We start from the raw sequence: 18,454 nt of genomic DNA, 5'->3' as shown, positions 1-18,454 counted from the left end.
GTGCTTGAAAGGCTGTCACAGAGAGGAAGGCCAGGATCTCTTCTCGATCACCCCAGAGTGCAGGACACGGAATCATGGGCTCAAGTGACAGGAAGCCAGACTCCGGCTGAACATCAGGAAAAACGTCCTGACTCTTAGAGCAATACAACAACGGAACCAATGACCTAGGGAGGTGGTGGGCTCTCCCACACTGGAGGCATTCAAGACGAGGCTGGACAGCCATCTGTCAGGGATGCTCTGACTTGGATTCCTGCATTGAGCAGGGGGTTGGACTCGATGGCCTTGTCGGCCCCTTCCAGCCCTACTATTCTATGAGGTAGGCTCAAGATTATCAGGCAGGCTCATGGGAAACAGTTACCATCCTGGAACTGATTCACACCCAGATTAAGGGGTTGCTGGGACTCCTACCTGAGGGGTCTCAGGCAAGGATTTAGTCTGTGCCCTAACTCTGGCCAAAGGAGGGAACTGTAGAGAGAGAGACCACCCAAGGAAAGCTCCTTCCACAGCAGGTCACATGATGCTCCCTGACCCCCTATAAAGGCTACCTGCCAGAATGGATTGGTGGTCTGCGTACTGTGGAGATTTTGTTCTTGTGGGCTAAAGGCTGCCTTTGCCGCAACATCACAGAAGCTGAATCTGACCCAATAGTCTATTTTTGCCACAGTTAACATGTAAAGGGTGACAGGAGGGCCACAGATGGTTCACAAAGGCAAAGAAACGTGTACGCAGACCACGTCAAAGTGGGAAGTGGCTCTTGATACTGTGGAGGTCACACTTCCAGGCATCATATGACTAAACAGAGTAGTAACCATCTTGTATTTAAGAGGGCAACATAATAGATCTAGAGGAGGGATGGGGTGGTATCTACCTTGTGACGCAGACTGGGAGAGTATTTGCCGGTATCATTGGTCAAATTGCTACACAATGTTATGAGCCATTTACTCTCTCTCTATGTCACTCCTCCCCAACCTGGGGCCCTCCTGACGTGTTGGACTACAACTCCCATCATCCCCAGCCAGCCTGGGGGAGGCTGCTCTATGTGATTTGCAATGAGAACGTCAATCTAGAAAGGGAGAGAGGTGGCAGTAGAACCACTGAACCACTGCGAGCAATGCAGACTTACACATCGGGAAGCAACTTTGGAATCAGCTCCACGGTGAACCTGGAAGATTCCTGATCGACCTCGACAGGGATGTTTTCCATGGACATAAAATGGATGTAGAAATTCACCATCAGATCACCACGCTGATCGGAATTCTCATTGTCTTTAACCTCTTCAGTGCACCCATGGGCCACCCAAGTGTAGGTAATTGGATCAACCATGAATTTGCCAGCCTCGGCATTTCCCTTGGTCAAACTGAGCTGTTCGAGGCTGCGGCTCAGGGCCTCAGGGTTGCTCTGGACTCCGTCAACTGTCAGGCCCGAAAGACGGATGCACAGGTAGCAATAGCTGAAATCTACTTCGATGGCACACTCCTTCAGGAACTCCTTGGAGAAGGAGAGCATCCCATGAAGCTGTCCTTTCTTTGTCCGCTGCTTCTTCCAGGCGATCTTGACGTCGTGCAGGACGATGGACTCATTTTCGGCTATGGCACACGAAGCCGCTTCCATGTCAGAGAGGGGCAGCCACACTTTGCGATAGTCAGAGGCATCCTTATACTTTTCCTTGGACGCCTGGGTGGCGTATTTGGAGAAGCAGTCAATGGGCCTCTCCGAGTGCTCCAAACACACATCAAAGCCCGGACCTATGGCCCACAGTTGTACAAATGGTACCAGGAAGCCCCGCTGGACATCTGTGGTGAGCTGGAGGTACAAGACGTCTCCAGCACGGAGCTCCAGCGACAGTTTGACATAGTGAGAGCACTTGCTCCTCTCCATCCTCCCCATACTTCTCAAGTGCGTGCTGCGGCCCTTCTCAAGGAGAGCTATCACCTCCTCAAAACCTTTGTTTCGGATGGCTGCAAGGACATCACACCAGGCTTGGCCATTGAAGAAAGTGACCCTCTTGTCCCGGAGCACTGCCGACTTGGAGGTGCACTCCTTTAAGTTCACCATGGAGTAGACTCTTCTCTTCCATGTCAGCTTAATGCTGTCCCGCTCCTGATTAAATAATGGCTGCGCTACCAGTTGGAGAGCTCTGTAGTTGATGAGATGAGGATCTGGAAGAGTTTCCTTGTTCAGAGGAAACAACACTTTGAAGTTCTTGGCCATCTCTTCAACTTTCACCACAAAGGCAACCTTCTGCTGGACCTGACACTTCAACTGAGCCACCATCTCCAAACAGTGGGCCTTCTTCTCATAGGCAGTGGCCATGCCATTCTTCCGGTTGAAATCGTGGCAAAGGAACTCAATATCTGTTGGGTTGTACTGTACTGGCTTCTTCAAGATCACAGAGAGGATGTGCCGCTGGAGCACAATGTCGATGTAGCGCCGGATGGGGGAGGTAGCCCAGGTGTAAGAGTCTACATGCAAGGAGTAATGGCCCACTTTCGACTGATCAGAGGAACTGGAGCGGAGAAAAACTGAGCGGGCAAGAAGCTTCCGGAACTCCAGGTTCACAGGGGCCAGCTTGGGGTGGATGTCATCCGTTGTAATCAGGTCAAGCATCTTGGGAATGTCACCGGCGTCAGCAGCTGACTTGAGATGATCCCACAGTGAAGTCAAGAGAACAAAATTATTAGTGGTTTCCATGTGGACTGCAGTGGTCGGAGATCCCAGATGATGTGAAAGGTGGGTGGATAGCGGGATTATATCTCTGTATTTGTCCCTCATTTGGGTCATTTGCTGTGGGTTGGGTTCCTTCTGGCAACGTAGAGGGGTTAGATTTCTGGTGCGATCCTGATTGGTGAGGAACTCTCCCACGGAACTGTTGAACATGACCATGAACTCCTCGATCATCTGGTGGGAACATCTCTGGCCCAGAAGGCTTTCTTCATCCAACTGGTCATAATAACAATCTTCATGGAGCCTGGACAGCTGGTGGACTCGGGAGAAATGGTACGCAACTGCGATACAACCCTCCAGAGTGTCGAAGTTATGCAACGGAGAGTCTGCCCTGTAGTAGTTCTTAATGATGACCTCTGCCTCCTCGTAAGTCAGTTGCCGGTCTGAGCGGATTGTGGACCGAGTAAAGCACACAGGTGCCATCTGGTCAGTCACCTTATCCACTGAGACAAAGAGAGAGATCACCTGGCGCTCTTTCTCTGGAAGGAGACTGCAGAGGTCTTGGCTGAGCCGAGGTGGGATCATGCACACCGGCTCCTTCCCAGGAGCATAGTAAGTGGCTCCCCGGTTCTTCGCTTCCAGATCTAGAGCACATCCTTTGGGGATCACAGATGCTATGTCAGCAATGTGGATCCCAATCTCATATTCATCGCCCAGGTCTCTGACACTGATGGCATCATCCAAATCTCTCGCGCCTAGGGGGTCAACTGTGAAGGTCAGGTAGGCTCGGCAGTCTTTCCGATTACCCTCCGCAAGAGGGACTTTGCTGGATGTGAATTTGGCCACTTCGCACTTCACTGAGGCTGGGTATTCATTTGTGAGGCAGTACTCTACGTCAAGGATGTGCAACCCTTCCTCTAGTGTGGAAGCCACAGGAAGGACACCTGTAACAATCCCCAGTGGGTAGTAAAAGCCTTCCCGCCACGTGATGATTTGGACCACAAAGAGGCATCTCTTCTTGCTTTCTTGGGTCATCTTCTTGCACTTCTTCAGGTGGAACTTCCCTCCTTGGTCTATCCTGCGGATGGGAATAACATTGGGTTCATCTTTTAGGCCTGGGACAAAGATTTTGGTGACTGTGCGGTCAATGGGGATCATAACTCGGAGATCAAACTCATCCACTGAGCAGACGAAGGTAGACGCCCTCTCGGCCTTCTTTAGAACACCCACCACTTTCCCATGGGGACTTCCCTCAGCTGTGGCCCTCACTGGGTAGGGCTCCAGGATCTCCACCAAGACCTGGTCCCCAGTGAAGGCCATCCCACAGTGAAGTCGGCCTTTGATCTGGACGTTCACAGGAGGGAAGTCATCCAGAGTGAAGGCAGACGCTCGATCAAACCCCTCTTTGATGAGCTCACAGCGCTTATACATGTTGGGGTGCATACGCAGATACTCCCTCATGGTTTGCGGGGAGTAGCTAACATACTGCTGCCTGTTGCTCTGCGGGGTGGACACCTCAGACTTCACGTTCAACAGCCCTTCATCGGAGACCATCACCACCATGTCTTTGCTCTCGTCCAAGAGTTCCTGCAAGATAGGGTCATCGACGTTCAAACTCTCTGCATCGGAGAACCAGGAATCCGTGTCACTCCCCTCTTCCTCAGGCTCGGGGCTCCCTCTGTTCCAGCTGGCCCGGTCACACACCGCTTGCCTGATCTCCTCCAGCGTCAGGGTTTCAGGAGCCACAGTCCCCTTGTCAATGCACTCCTTGACAAAGCTTTTCCAGACCTTGCTGCACTGCCCGTAGGAACACAACGCCACCGCGTCCCCCACGGCAATGACCTGGGACTGAGCCCTAGTCATGGTGGTGTTCAGCACCCGGGCGTCGTTGAAGAAGTCCAGGTTGGAGGAGCTGATACGGCCAAGGCTCTCCCGGGTATGGACGGTGCTGATTATGATAACACGGAATTCTTTCCCTGTTGAAAATAAAATGGAAGAGAGAAAGAAAAAAAAAAAGGGTACTGCTTGTAAACAGAGACCAGCATCTACCCCATTAAGCAATAAGGTACAGACAGACCCATATTTACTACTCTTTTTCTGCCAGAGAGCTGCTGCCCCTGAGAGTAGAATGCGGGATCCTGTGTTCCTGATACGTCTGTTGGCCTTTTCAGGGGGGTGGCAGGTGAATGGCCTATTTCAAAAGGGTTATAGCAGCTCTGCACAACCTGGTGTCCTCTAGGTGTGTCGGAGGACAACTCCCATCATCCTCAGCAGCATGGCCATGTTGGCTAGTGGATGGTGAGTTGTCATCCAACACATCTGGAGAACACCAGGTTGGGGTGGGCTGAGTCATGGAATAGTGGTCTTTCTAACATTCCTCATCAACTGCTGAAACATCTCACGTGGACACTAAAATGGGTCCTCTTCTTTGGCTGCAAGCACACCTGGGCAGATACCCACCTGGCAGGTTCTCATAGTTCTCCACTATCACTTCTCCCAGTCGCTTCTTCCGCAAGTGCTGCCTTATTGCCGTCACCTGGTGAGAATAAAAGAAGCCAGCAAGTAAAATCAAAGCAGCTAGCAAGTTCACCAACAGGCCAATCCTTCTTTAGCAGGGCTGCTTGAGACCTATTCTCTAGCAAGCCTCTTGAGCATTTTAAGAGCGGCATAATGGGCAGACCGTAGACCCCAGGTACCCGCCTGGGGTCTACGGCTTTGGACTTCCCCAGAATGACTAATGGTCAGGTGTAGTTAGGGATGTATGGATTCCCCACCATCCGTTCCGGTGGGGAATCCGTGGGGGGGGAGGCAATCCATTCCTCCCCCCTGGAATCCTCACGGAGCAGCCCCGCCTACCTGCAGTCAGAGCCGTTCGCCTCCGTACCGATCACCATTAAAAAAAAAAAGGCGATCAGCAGGATGTCCGCAGACTTATACGCAAAATAGAGCCGTGAATCTTGCGTATAAGTCTGTGGAGACTTATACACAAGATTCATGGCTCTATTTTGCGTAGAAGTCTATAGGGATATCCTGCCGATCACCTTTTCTATTTTAATGGCGATTGGCGAGGAGGCAAATGGCTCCCGGTGCAACAAGCAGCCATGCCACCTCACGCGGAATCCTCCAGGAGAGGAGGTTAGTGGGGCCAATCCGCTGCAGATTCCTGAGGCCAGATTCCAAAGAATCCGGCCTCATTTGAATCCGCAGCAGATTTCTCCAACATCCCTAGTTGTGGTCCAAAACAACTGGAGGGCACCAGATTGGGGAAGGTGATTCAGTGTGGTTTTATTTTTCCTATTTTTTCATGTTGTCTTCCCTATATTTCCTTACATCCACATATAAATATTTCCCTTAAATAGTAAAGTTTATATCTTACTTTTAATATCTTATCACTTCTATTAATTTCTCTCTCATTTCTTAAATCCACCTTTGCTTGATCTTTGTCAATAAAAGTTGCTTCCCTCTGTAACTTCTTTCCCTGCTCCTAGTAGATAACCTTGTAGACTTCAGATGCCACAATGAACTCTTGATCTCATGTTGAAATGTAACAAATGTGGTGAGAAACTAAAAGGATGTTATGCAAAGCTTGACCCTGAATGCAACTTGAATTGTAAATATCCTGAATGTACCCTATTACCCAAAACATTTACGTGTCAATGGAGAAAATCATGAAATGTGAAAAGGTTAACGTGTCACCAATTCTGTCATATCCATATGAAACATTCTAGCCCAGGTCAGGAAAGGGGGGGCATGTGAATGGCGTTATTGCAGGAAGGCCAAATGGGGGTGCCTTGGTATGTGCTGAAGATTGCCAAAGTATCAGTTACAAAAGACGGAGATGAGCCAATAAAGAGGGGCATCAGCAGACATTTTAATACCAAAGAACCATACTGAATGGCCATGGAAACAACCTTGAGAGATGTTGGGGAGTCAGGAGGATGCTGTCAGTCTGTCAGTATTGGAATTTGGGAGATGATGTATTATCAACAAAGAACATTTCAACCCCCTCTTTGATGCCCCAGGCCCCAATGAAGACCGGGGGGGGGGAGTATAAAACCCCGCAGGTTTGCCAGTATTCAGGAAGGGCGTGGTTGCATCTGGATCGTTTGTATGTGCACATACAAACAGTGCCCACAATCCACGGGACAAGTGTCAAGTGCTCTGGCCAAGTTTTTGCCAGCATGTGGTGTGTGTTGAGTGGAATTTAGAGAACAGGATTTTACCATCCAGGGCATAGATAAGGCGCAGTTTTCTCTGCACGGTCATACTCACTGTTTTTGAGGTTTTCACACAGACAGCAGGTTCTGGCTTCAACCTGACTCAAGCTGTGTGACGGTTGCACAGCCAGCAGACTCCGGCCTGAGCTTGGCTGAAGGCAGCTGTGTAACACACAGGGACTAACAGTATATTTAGTCATTTAATGTACCACATTTGGGTAACAGAGGGAGCACTCCTGTGTAGACAGGCGACCGCCTATCCAATGCAGGGCAGGAGGAGCGTGGAGGGGATCTTCTCCTCTGCCCTCCAGCCACCCAGCATCTGTGGCTAGATGGTGCTTTCGGCTGTCTAGCCACGGGACATCGGAGTGGGGTGGGCGGAGGCCAGACTTCCGCACAGCTTGCCCCGGGGAATGCCCCTTTTGTCCCACTCCATGCTGCTCTTTCAAGCACGGAGCCTGGGCACAATCCACACTGCTGACGAGGCCGAGGGGGTGGGGAAGTCATTCTCCAGGAACCGACCTCGGAGTGCAGGCTCTGAGGTCAGTTACCAGAAACCGGCCTATCCTATGGCCATCTAGCCGCTGTCTAGCAGCCATAGGATTGCGCCCTAAGTTTGTAACCAGAGAACGTGCAACTAATTGAGTATACTGTGATTGCTTTCTTCAGTTTGGGATTTGTGTTTGTTCACTTAGTGCCTGTCCTTCAATAAATCCTTAACTTCCTTCTAAATGCTGCGTGTGTATATCTTAACTCCAAACTCCATAATTTATTTTATTTTTTATTGATTGATTGATTGATTGCATTTATATCCCGCCTTTTTTCCTCTTGCAAGGAACCGAAGGCGGCTTACATTAACCTCCTCCTCTCCATTTTATCCTCACAGCAACAACCCTGTGAGGTAGGTTGGGCTGAGAGTGTGGCTGGCCCAAAGTCACCCAGTGAGCTTCCATGACTGAGTGGGGACCACAACCCGGATCTCCTGGCTCCCAGTCCAACACTCTCGCCACTACACTGCACTGGCTGTAAGGTTCCATGTGATTCTAACAGCCTGATTAACTGGGAAAATCCCAAAATTAAAGGACCGCATGTCAAAGGCTACTGTAGACTTTTCCTAGAATGGAGCTGTGCTGATGGGGAAGAAAGCTTAGTGGAATTTCTGCCTGTAATTTCTGAACTTTCTGAATTCCTGTCTGCTGTTGAACACATGAGAATCGTGCAAGGACAGGGAGGAATTGGTAATGGTACCGTCCCTCCGCTTTCCCCTTTAGATGCAGACTACTACTCCCATCAACCCCAGGCTGCACTAAATGGCCTGCCTGACAGGGGCTCTGACACAGACCCTTAAATTCTGGTCGCATTAATATTATGGGAGAAGACAGCCAGTGCGAGCCAATGTGGTGTAGTGGTCAGAGTGTTGGACTGTGACTCGGGAGATCCAGCTTCTACTCCCTACTCAGCCATGAAGCTCCCTGGGTGACTTTGGACCAGTCATTGACTCTCAGCCTAACCTACCTCACAGGGCTGTTGTGAGGATAAAATGGAGAGGAGAAGGACCATGTGAGTTCCCGTCAGTTTTTTGCCAGAGGAAAAAAGGTGGGATATAAATGCAATAATTAATAAATATATACCACTGGCTGACATGGACCCCTAGTGACTACCTGCATGCCGTAGGAGACCACGCAGATCCTCTTGAGGTCTCGCTCCCCCCATTCATCTGGCCACCTCTGGGCCATCTCGTGAACCTTCTCGACAACCTGCACAATCTCCGAGCTGTTGTACCAGGAAGGCATCAATATGTGCCGCTCGGCGGAGCCGGCCACATGGCAGAACATGAGCGGGTGGAACTCTGGATGAGGGGGGATGCTGCCCTTGGCGCGGATGGCATCTCCCTTTCCGACATAGAAGTGCCGGGAGACAAAGTCAATGATGCTGGCAGTGGAGCGATAGTTCTCGTTGAAGATGATCCTGCTCTTGGTGGCCACGTCATGCTTCTCCTTCTTGTAGTATTGGAAGAGGCGATTCAGCAGCGTGTGGCCAGCCAGCTGCTCGCTCCCCTGCAGGCAGAAGAGTTTGGGGGTGACCTGCATGTGGTCCCCTGCCAGGGTGAGGCGGGTCTCCAAAGTCGCAAGGCAGAGAGGGGCTAAAGCTTCGCACTCCAGCATCTGGGCGGCCTCGTCAATCAAGATGTGGCTGAAATAGCCGGGGCAGAGCCCCAGCTCCAGGGAGAGCATGCAGGTGGCAATGACGATGCGGTGCTGGTCCAGCTCTTTCTTTGTGGGGAGGCGGAAGGCGTCCCGGTTCGGGGAGAGGCAGCAATAAAGCAGGGTGACGGGGTCTGTGCTTTTGATCTCTTGGCCAGTGTATTTGACCCTTAAGGGAACAGCCTCAGGGTGCCCCGATGTGACGTAATCGTGGAAATACTCACGGATATAGATATCAGCAGCGCTGCAAGGGAAGACGGGTTTACTACACTGTTTCCCAAACGATGGATACCTAGAGCACAGCATTGTTGTTTTTTCTGGATTAAGACCGAAGGCACACTTCACTCTTAGACTTACACACGCAGAGCTGACAGACACCCCACTAGCAGCTATGGGGTAATACTGCCCCCCATATCGCCTTTCCCCAGTGAGTCAAGGCTCAAGGATGGGATCATGTTAGTTGACCAACAGCCAAGCTTCTGGAAATCCCCCACACTGATACCAGAACTGAGATCACAGCCCTTTCTCCCTCTCTCCAAACAATCCGCGTCTGTTTTCCCCTAAGCTTTCTTCATATCAATGGCCTAATTTAGGTGACAGGGTGGCAAAAAGTTGCTGCAACAAACCACCTATCACAAGACCACCTATTAAGGATGCTGTACAATGGATTTCCTGAATTGGCAAGGGAGCAGACTAGATGACCTCTGAGGTCATTTTCAAATCTATGATCCTATGTCCTTCTTTAGGACAATTCATTCATTTCATTCATTTATTATGTTTCTATACCGCCCCACAGCCGAAGCTCTCTGGGCGGTTCGCTTGACAGATGCTGCACATGTTCTCCCTGCCTTGAGGATCACAGAGTAGCAAGTTATTTTTGAATTTAGCTCAGGTTGAGTTTAATAACTTAAAGCACACTTCTCTGCATACACTAGCGAGCCACAGTGTATACTATGTCGGAAAGGAAGATGCCTAGCGGGTACTGCAAGGCTCAGTCCTGGGCCCAGCATTCGTCAACATTTTTATGAATGACTTGGAGCAGGAGGTGCAGGGAATGCTGATCACATTTGCAGATGATACAAAACTGGGCGGGATGGCTAATACCCTGGAAGGCAGAAACAAAATTCAAAGTGATCTGGATAGACTGGAGTGCTGGGCAGAAAACAACAGAATGACATTTAATAGGGATAAATGCCAAGTTCTGCACCTAGGAAAAAGAAACCAAATGCGCAGTTACAAGATGGGGGACACTTGCCTCAACAACACTAAAAGCGAGAAGGATCTTGGAATTGTGGTAGATCACAAGCTGAATATGAGCCAACAGTGTGATGTGGCTGCAAAAAAGGCAAATGCTATTTTGGGCTGTGTTAATAGAAGCATAGCTTCCAAATCCTGGGACGTACTAGTTCCCCTCTACTCAGCACTGGGTAGGCCTCATGTGGAGTACTGTGTCCAGTTCTGGGCACCACACTTTAAGAAGGATGCAGACAAACTGGAGAGGGTTCAGAGGAGGGCACCGAAGATGATCAGGGGACTGGAAACAAAGCCCTATGAGGAGAGACTGAGAGAACTGGGCATGTTTAGCTGTGAGAAGAGAAGACTGAGGGGAGATATGATAGCACTCTTCAAGGACTTGAAAGGCTGTCACAGAGAGGAAGGCCAGGATTTCTTCCTCAGGTTACAGGAAGCCAGATTCCAGCTGAACATCAGGAAAAACGTCCTGACAGTTAGAGCAATACGAATGGAACCAATGACCTAAGGAGGTGGTGGGCTCTCCCACACTGGAGGCATTCAAGATGAGGCTGGACAGCCATCTGTCAGGGATGCTTTGACTTGGATTCCCGCACTGAGCAGGGGGTTAGACTCGATGGTCTTGTAGGCCCCTTCCAACCCTGCTATTCTATGAGTCTATGATTCTACTTTAAGAATTGCTGTTTAGTATCGAAGACAGTTAGGAAAGAAGTGCAGCAAAGATCAGCATGTTAGGATTAAAGGTGCAAGCCCCACACACGATTATCTGGGAGTAATTCCCACTGGACTCAGCAGGACCCACTTCTGAGTAGACCAGGGGTGGCCAACTTGTAGCTCTCCAGATGTCTGGGCTTACAACTCCCATCAGCCCTCACCAGCACAGCCAATGGTGAGGGATGGTGGGACGGGTAGGTCAAGTCATCTGGAGGGCCAGAAGTGGCCCACCCCTAGAGTGGGAATACATAAGACTGGACAGTAAACCTATGAGTGCTCCATCTATGTATGCATGTATGTAGATCCAGTGGAGGCTGGTGGCTCCGCTGTCAGTGGGGCGGTAGATCCACTCCAGGTTTCAGTCAGAACTCTGCCTTTAGAGAGTTCTGACTGGAACCCGGAGCAGACTCGCCACCCCACTGACAGCAGAACCACTACTCCACTGTGCAGATCCTATGCCTTGGAAGCACCCAAATCTCCCCGCTCAAAAACTAAATTTAAAAAACTCATAAACTGGCTGAAAACCAAAAACCCTTCCACAGCCCCGCTGACCTGTTGGTGTGGGTACAGATCAGCACCCGCGTCTGTGGCTGCTTGATGATCTCCAAGGTGGCCATGGCCAAGGTGAACGTCTTCCCAGTCCCAAAAGGCCCATAGATCAGGAGGGGGGGCACTTGCCGGACCCCCACCGCCTGTCCAGTGATGAAAGAGACGGCTTGGTTCTGCTTCGCATTCCCCCGCAGAGGCAGCACTGCCTGCCCAAGGGGCCATGGGACAGAGCAGGCGGCCACATCAGGGAAGACCAGTCGCTCGTCGCACAGCTGGTCCACGGCGTGGTGCCACCAGGGGAACAGGAGCCGGTTGATCTGGAACTGGACCTCCACCTTGACGGAGGCGCCCGCCAGGAGGCCCAGCTCAGAGCAGCAGCGCTGGGGCAGCAGAAGCCAGACGCTCCTCTCAGTGATGGCCTTGCTGTCGACAGAGACCTCGAAGACCCGGTTGCTGGTGGGCGGGGCTGGGGCCAGGAGGGCGGTCTTGACGGAGCGGTGCAGCAGGTACCCTTCCGCAGAGTCTGGGGTCAGAGAGTCGGGCGTGGGGATGTGGGCATACAGCGACCCCGGGGGAGCGAACCTCATCCCCACGGAAAGGGTCTCTGTCATCGGCTGAAGGGAGGCCACGACTTGCAAGTTGAGCCTGTGTCAGAGCAGGGGACAATCAAGGGGGGCAGGGAGAGATTGGAGTGCAGGGTGTGGGGGAGAGAGGGGGAAGCAACGTGGACAAAACAGCATCTATTTGTTTTGGTCTAAGATCAGAGACTTCCACCCACCCCCTTGCAACATAACAGCACGCTATGCCAAGGGCATGCATCCTGGTGTCCTCCAGATGGATTGGACTACAACTCCCATGAGCCCCAGCCAGCATGGCCAATGATCAGGGATTATGGGAGTTGTAGTTCAAATCACCTGGAGGGCACCAGATTGCCTACCCCTTTCTTTATGCCAGCAATTTAAAGCCCTATGTTTTGGGGACCTGGATGTCAAAAGGACCATCTCCTACGATATGAACGTAAGAGGTGGCCCCACTCCGTGTCTCACCACCATCTGAGGTGTGGACATTGGGAACGTGGGACAGGGCCTTCTTGTTGGTGGCACCCAAGCTCTGGAAGTCATGAAACCCAACTAACCTCCTCTATTTGCCCATTTAGGAGTCAGGACAGGGTAAGATTGTTTCAATGCATGTTTTATCAAGGTGCTCTTTGATTTGAATTGACCATTGCTGATTTGTTGCCATTTGTGATTCTATGGATTTGTTTTTATTTCGTGTATGTTTGAGTTTCTTTTAGGTGGGGGGAGTGGGGTGAGGGAGAGAAGCAGGATATATAAGTTTAAAAAATAAAAAAAATTCTTAATTCAAGGCTCCTGCATTGTTACCCTGATCCTGCTTTGGCTGTTCAGCCACTCACCTGGCGATCAAAGCTTGCTGCGCCTCTTCCTCTCTGAACAGGAAGTTGTGCATCTGTTGGCGGTAGTTCAAGTGGCTGAGCGGCTTGTCCTCAGCACCCCGCCGGAACTCCAGCGCAAGCAACGGGGCCTTGTACTTGGCCAACAGCTCCAGCTCTTTGCCAGTGCGCCCCACGCTGGGCACCACGACGCGGTTGCCACTGTGCCAGCGAACGAAGTCCACAAACTGACTGCTGGGCTCGGCAGCCGGGTCCACGCGCCAGAGGGGCTCCTTCTGGCCGACCCGGGCCTGGAGCTTTCGGAGCAACACCGGGCGGCTGCCGAAGTCGAACACCAGCCATTGCTCGTAGACCCCGAACGTCCGGCACGCCATGCGGACCTCCACCTCTGTCGCCGGCGGATACCCCCCCAGGGCCTTGAATCTCCCTCCTGAGGCGTAGGTGAGACCCTGGGAGGGCCCGTTCACAGGGAGGAAGAAGATCGCTCCAGGGACCCTTTTCAGCAGGGCCACATGAGCCAGCGGCGTCTGAAACGGGAAGACAACGGCAGAGGAGGTGGGGGAAACCCACTCCGGCACCGAAGCCGCGCCTTGGAAGCAGGCGGAGCCCACCCCCCAGAGGCCGAGGGACTGAGACCTCGGATAGCCGGGCTCCCCTCTACCACACGGCCCCGTCCCTTCCTCCTCTCCCTTCGCAATCAGCACACTCCAGGAAATAAACCTTCAGGCCAACACTGCTGTATTAGTCAACCACTCGCTTCTTTACAAATGCAGGTTCTAGGGAACTCTCAGACTGCATGGAAGCAGCTAATCCACACATGTACGAGTATCGACAGAGGATGCAAGGTGGAAGTTAAGAGGAGTTGCCAGCAGTCTAGGCATGAACTTCAGGGCCAGACTTGCTTCCCAGGGGTGCCCCTCCCTTAGGGTGGCTCCCTCCTACGTTGGCTTCCATGAGTGGCCGACCTGGCGCCTGAGCCCTGTCCCTAACTTTTTCCGCTTCACTCTGCGATGGACCCTAGCCTCCCTCAAGTCACGCCTCCGAACGTTGAGTTCTCATGGTGGAGGAACAGGGGAGCAGTTCAGCATGGGGCATCTGTGTGTCAAGGGTTGGGGAAGAAAGCCTTGCCATATCTGGGCTCACGGGGAAGGTGCCTCCTCCCTCTGTTCTTGCTGTTCCCATTCTGATTCCGAATCTAAGCTGCCAGACATCTCCACATGCTCAGATTCATTCCTGACACAAATGCCATGTCACAGTGGGGTACTCAAAGTCATCGTCTGCAGCGGGGGCTCAGAACCACTTTCAGCTGAGGGCCGAATCCCATTTCCAAGAAGCTCTCAGGGACCGCACTGCAGTGGTGGGCGGAGCTGAAGGCAAAAGGGGCGGGACCAAAAGACCAGCCTGTTTTCGCTTAAAGCTCTCACTGGTGGCAACTGAGCCTTCAGTGAGGCATCTCGGCCTCTAAGAATGAAGGAAACTGTGAAAAAGCCAGTCAACCACAAATGAGTGGCAGTCGGGAGAAAGGGGGCAGGATGGGGCCATCTGGGGAACCCCATAGAGTCAGATCAGGACCCCAGGCGGGGCAGATTTGGTCTGCAGGCCTGAGGTTCCACACCTTTGGTCTACAGCTTGTTCTCCTGGACTGCAGCTTCAAGTCCCACCTTCCTTTGTGCATCCATTTTTAGCAAAAGCAGGGAGCGGCCCCAAGCAGAAGACGGCAGGCTCAGTCCTCGGCCTCTCCAATTAGAGGGATCTTCCCTCGCAGGGCTGGGAAAGGCCTCGCAGGAATGTCGCCAGCCAGTGGAGGCTGGTGGCTCTGATGTCAGTGGGGTGGTGAACCTGCTCCAGGTTTCAGTCAGAACTGCTCTGCACTGAAACCTGAAGCAAATTCACCGTCCCACTGACATTGGCACCACCAGCCTCCACTGTCGCCAGCTAAGAGCGGACAATACCGGACGATCTAAGCCAATAGGCTGACTCTGTGTAAGGTGGCTTCACAGACCGCATCCCCTGCCCTGGTGGGAAGCCCTGAGATTGTTCAACTTTCTAACTTTCCCCTGAGCAGCAGTCCACTCTTGACCAAACCAGAAACTGAGTTGCTGAAAAGACAGTCAATACCGCCCCCCCATGCCTCCATAGTGGCACTCGAGCGAGATCCGGAATGGGACCCCACCTCTTGGGTCACAGTGATGGTGGCCTGCAGGGGTGGCCCAACACAAAAGAGGACTGGGTTCTTGCAGGCTTAATAGTTGTGTAGAAGAGGGAATTTCTGCAGGAGTGGATAGCGGACAGGCTATGCCTGCTGAAATCCTCTCCTCCACACAACTATTAAGGGTGCAGGAGCCCTGTTCTCTCTCGCATTGGGCCCCCGCATATTTTAGGCCTTGACAACAGTGAGCTCCTTGATGCATGGCTGGTTACATAAAGTATCAATAAAACAAAATAAAAATAAATAAAAATCTGGGTTCATTTGAAAAGGGGAGCGCCGTGCCCTCCCACCACCCGTAACTACGGCTCCTGCCAGCTGACATTTTATTTTGTGGCAGCACGGAGGGCCCTACTATGACACAAACGTATGATTTTCTCCTGGTTGTTATTACAAGCCCAATGAACACATCGTTCAGTCCATTAGAGGGACAAGCATGACAGCAGCTAGCCTGCAGTAGCATCCCAAACATCACCTCAAAGGACTCTGTCTCTATGCACTGCATCCATCCAGGGACTGCTGCGCCCCACAAGCAGAGAGCAGGAGCAATACTCAGGAGGGGCGCAAGGACTCAGTGGTGGAGCACCTGCTTTGCCTGCAAAAGGTCCTAAGTTCAGTTCCTGGCATCCCCAGTGAAAAGGATCACAGGGTGCCAGACTGGGGAAAAGTCCCCCTCCTGAGACCCCGGGGAGCTGCTGCCAGCCAGAGTAGGTAATACTGGGATAAACAGACAAATAGCCTGACCTGATATAAGGCAGCTTCCTACATACAGTGCAACCGGAAAGCGTGTTTGCACACCTGGTCGCCGCTTCACAATTCACGCAACTGTGCAGAGTTCCGCCCACCCCACGAGAAGCTGGCACTCTCCGAGGCGATGGAATACGGCAGGGGTGCTGAAACTCCTCCAGCCAGAGGGCCAAATTCCATTTCAAAGCAGCTCTCGGGGGCCACGTTCCAAAGGTGGGCAGGGCTGAAGGGAGGAGAGGGTAGGGCCAAAATGCCAAAAATACCAGCATATCTGAGCTTAACTCTTACTGCCAGCAGCTAAGCCTTAGGAGAGGAATTGGGGGGGGGGGTAAAAAAGCCAGGAAACCCCAAATGGCTGGCAGTCAGGGGAAAGAGAATGTGGCCACCTAGGAAATCACAGACGGTCAGTTTGGGAGCCCAGGCAGGCCGGATTCCACCCAAAGGCCGGAGGTTCAGCACGCCCACTACAAGACCTCATTTAACCACCTCCGGGATCTATTTTACCCCTCCAGCTTACCTGGGAATGAACAGTGAAAACCCACCGGTAGTGCATCTTCTTGTCTTCTGACTGCACCCGCAACGGCTGCTGGCAAGTAACTTTCACACCATCCACTTCCTCAGAAATCTGATGAGAAAAGCAACCAGATGAGGCCAGTGGCAAATGGGTGGCAGGAGGGCAGGGGACTTTCCCTCTTTCTTTCCCCAGTCAAGTGGGCGTGAAAGGCTGAGGTAACTAATTCTTTGCATCGAACTGACTGACCGACTGTTCAAAGTTGTTTTTAGTTATATGTTGTTTGTGTATATTGTCCGTGTGCTTTAATGTAAATGGTTTTTAAACATTTTATATTGTATTTTAACGTTTTAATGTCCGTAAACCACCCAGAGTGCTTCGGCTATGGGGCGGTATAAAAATGTAATAAAATAAATAAATAAATGAACTGTCCATCCAAGCTTTAAATTCTGTTTGCTTACCGGTCCATGGCTGCAGAGTTATTTTGTCATTTCAAAATCAGAATTTCACATATAGGACAAGTGGCTTAAATCTGAATTTGGGGGCAACTTCCAGGTATTGGTAGTGGTGGTGCATTTCCACACACAGATGCACAAACACTAATTGTGTTCATCAGGCTTAATCTGCAAATTTAAATCTGAGCTTGGGGAATGGGGTGGGGTGAGAAATACCCGTGGATTTTGACATTCAAACGTTTCAATTCAGTTCAAGTATTCATCCAACCTGGGTGAGTTATCACACTTTTAACCTTTAAGCAGATTCCAGAAGAGCAGCCATCTTTTATTCCTTGTAGTAAACAGCGCTGTGGCACCTTATTCTTAAGCACCCCATAGAAGTGGATGTGACATGCAAGCGAAAGCATCTATCTTCTGGAAGTACTACTCACACTTCGCTAAAAGTGCGTCTCACTGCCATAATTCTACAGGAACCTGTTCAAGTTGGTTAAGGGCACAATCCTATCATTTGCACCCTCGGTGGTTGGAAGCCCCCGAACTCGGAGGTGTGCGATCATCCTGCGCAGGGCAGGGGTGGTGGAGGTGATTGTCACCTCCCCATACTCCCACCCTGCAGATCTCACTAGACAGGCTTTTTAGTGAAGGTGCTTTGGAGGAGAATGGAAGGAAGCTGGAAGAGATAACTCGGGATAACTCAGATCCTGGCCTCTCTGGTCTCCTCCCCCAACAGCCTACCAGAACACCCCCTTTCCGCCTCCTCCGAGGTTGCTTTTCTAACCTTGGAGGGCAGCTGATGCGGTTCTCTCCAGGCTGGCTGCAAGGGGGCAGGGGAGCAGGGCGGAGCTCCAACTCCCCCTTCCGAGGTCGGAGCACTGTCTCCGGCCTCGGAAGGGAGACTCCGAACAGCCCTATGTTCCCTGGGACCCTCGCCCTGGGACCATCAGGTTGCTCTCTATGTTTTGGCTACAGTCTGCTGCTCTAGAGCAGCCTTCCCCAACCTTTCCAGGTCACTGGGCACATCTGGAATTTTGAAAGAGTGTTGTGGGCACTCTCAACAATGTCTGAAGGCCATGGGGAGGCAACTGGCTCATTCATAAAATGGCTGCCATAATGGGACATGGCCGATGACAAAACACTCGTTTCCCAGAAGGCAAACTGGTGAGACTAGAAGAAAAGTTACTTGTCTAAGAACCGAAGTACAAGGCAGGGGTGGGGGCTGAGCTGCAAAACACAAACCGCCCTTTTGATCCCAAATAGAGATGGTGCTAGTGAGCACCACTTTGCTTTGCACCATGCCAGCCTCCCAATTAAAAATGCATACATTAAAGAGTCTTAAGAAATAAAATAAAAATCAGGAGAGGCAAGGAGCCTAAGGGGCTCCAAGAGAGGTGTCCCCAGACGCACTGGTGCCCACGGGCGCTACCTTGGAGACCCCAGCCATAGAGGACTTCTCCAAAAGAACTGAAAAGCCTTTCCTAACGACAGCTCCCATAAGAAGATCCCTGCTGGATCAGATCAAGGCTCC

At 51.5% G+C, this 18,454-nt stretch overlaps 1 protein-coding gene across 8 annotated transcripts in view; it reads right to left on the bottom strand.

Annotated features, from left to right (window-relative positions):
• The window catches only part of HELZ2 (helicase with zinc finger 2), an 84,672-nt gene that overhangs the window by 28,290 nt on the left and 37,928 nt on the right, over positions 1-18,454 (bottom strand). For 7 of the 8 annotated variants that reach the window (XM_084854484.1, XM_084854485.1, XM_084854486.1 and 4 more), the window contains 6 exons: positions 16,481-16,588; positions 13,014-13,537; positions 11,603-12,244; positions 8,543-9,329; positions 5,125-5,200; positions 1,124-4,640 (listed from right to left, as the gene is read on the bottom strand). In XM_084854484.1, coding sequence (XP_084710610.1) covers positions 1,124-4,640; positions 5,125-5,200; positions 8,543-9,329; positions 11,603-12,244; positions 13,014-13,537; positions 16,481-16,588 — 5,654 coding nt within the window. The remainder of the gene's footprint in view (positions 1-1,123; positions 4,641-5,124; positions 5,201-8,542; positions 9,330-11,602; positions 12,245-13,013; positions 13,538-16,480; positions 16,589-18,454) is intronic. The other variant, XM_084854490.1, reaches the window with a different exon arrangement.

This window comes from Heloderma suspectum, chromosome 4 (assembly GCF_057233095.1).
Source record: "Heloderma suspectum isolate Gila_16-S chromosome 4, 16-S_ref, whole genome shotgun sequence".
Classification (NCBI taxonomy): domain Eukaryota; kingdom Metazoa; phylum Chordata; class Lepidosauria; order Squamata; family Helodermatidae; genus Heloderma; species Heloderma suspectum.
The sequence above is the reverse complement of the archived record's forward strand: the minus strand, read 5'-3'. Positions and strand labels throughout refer to the sequence as shown.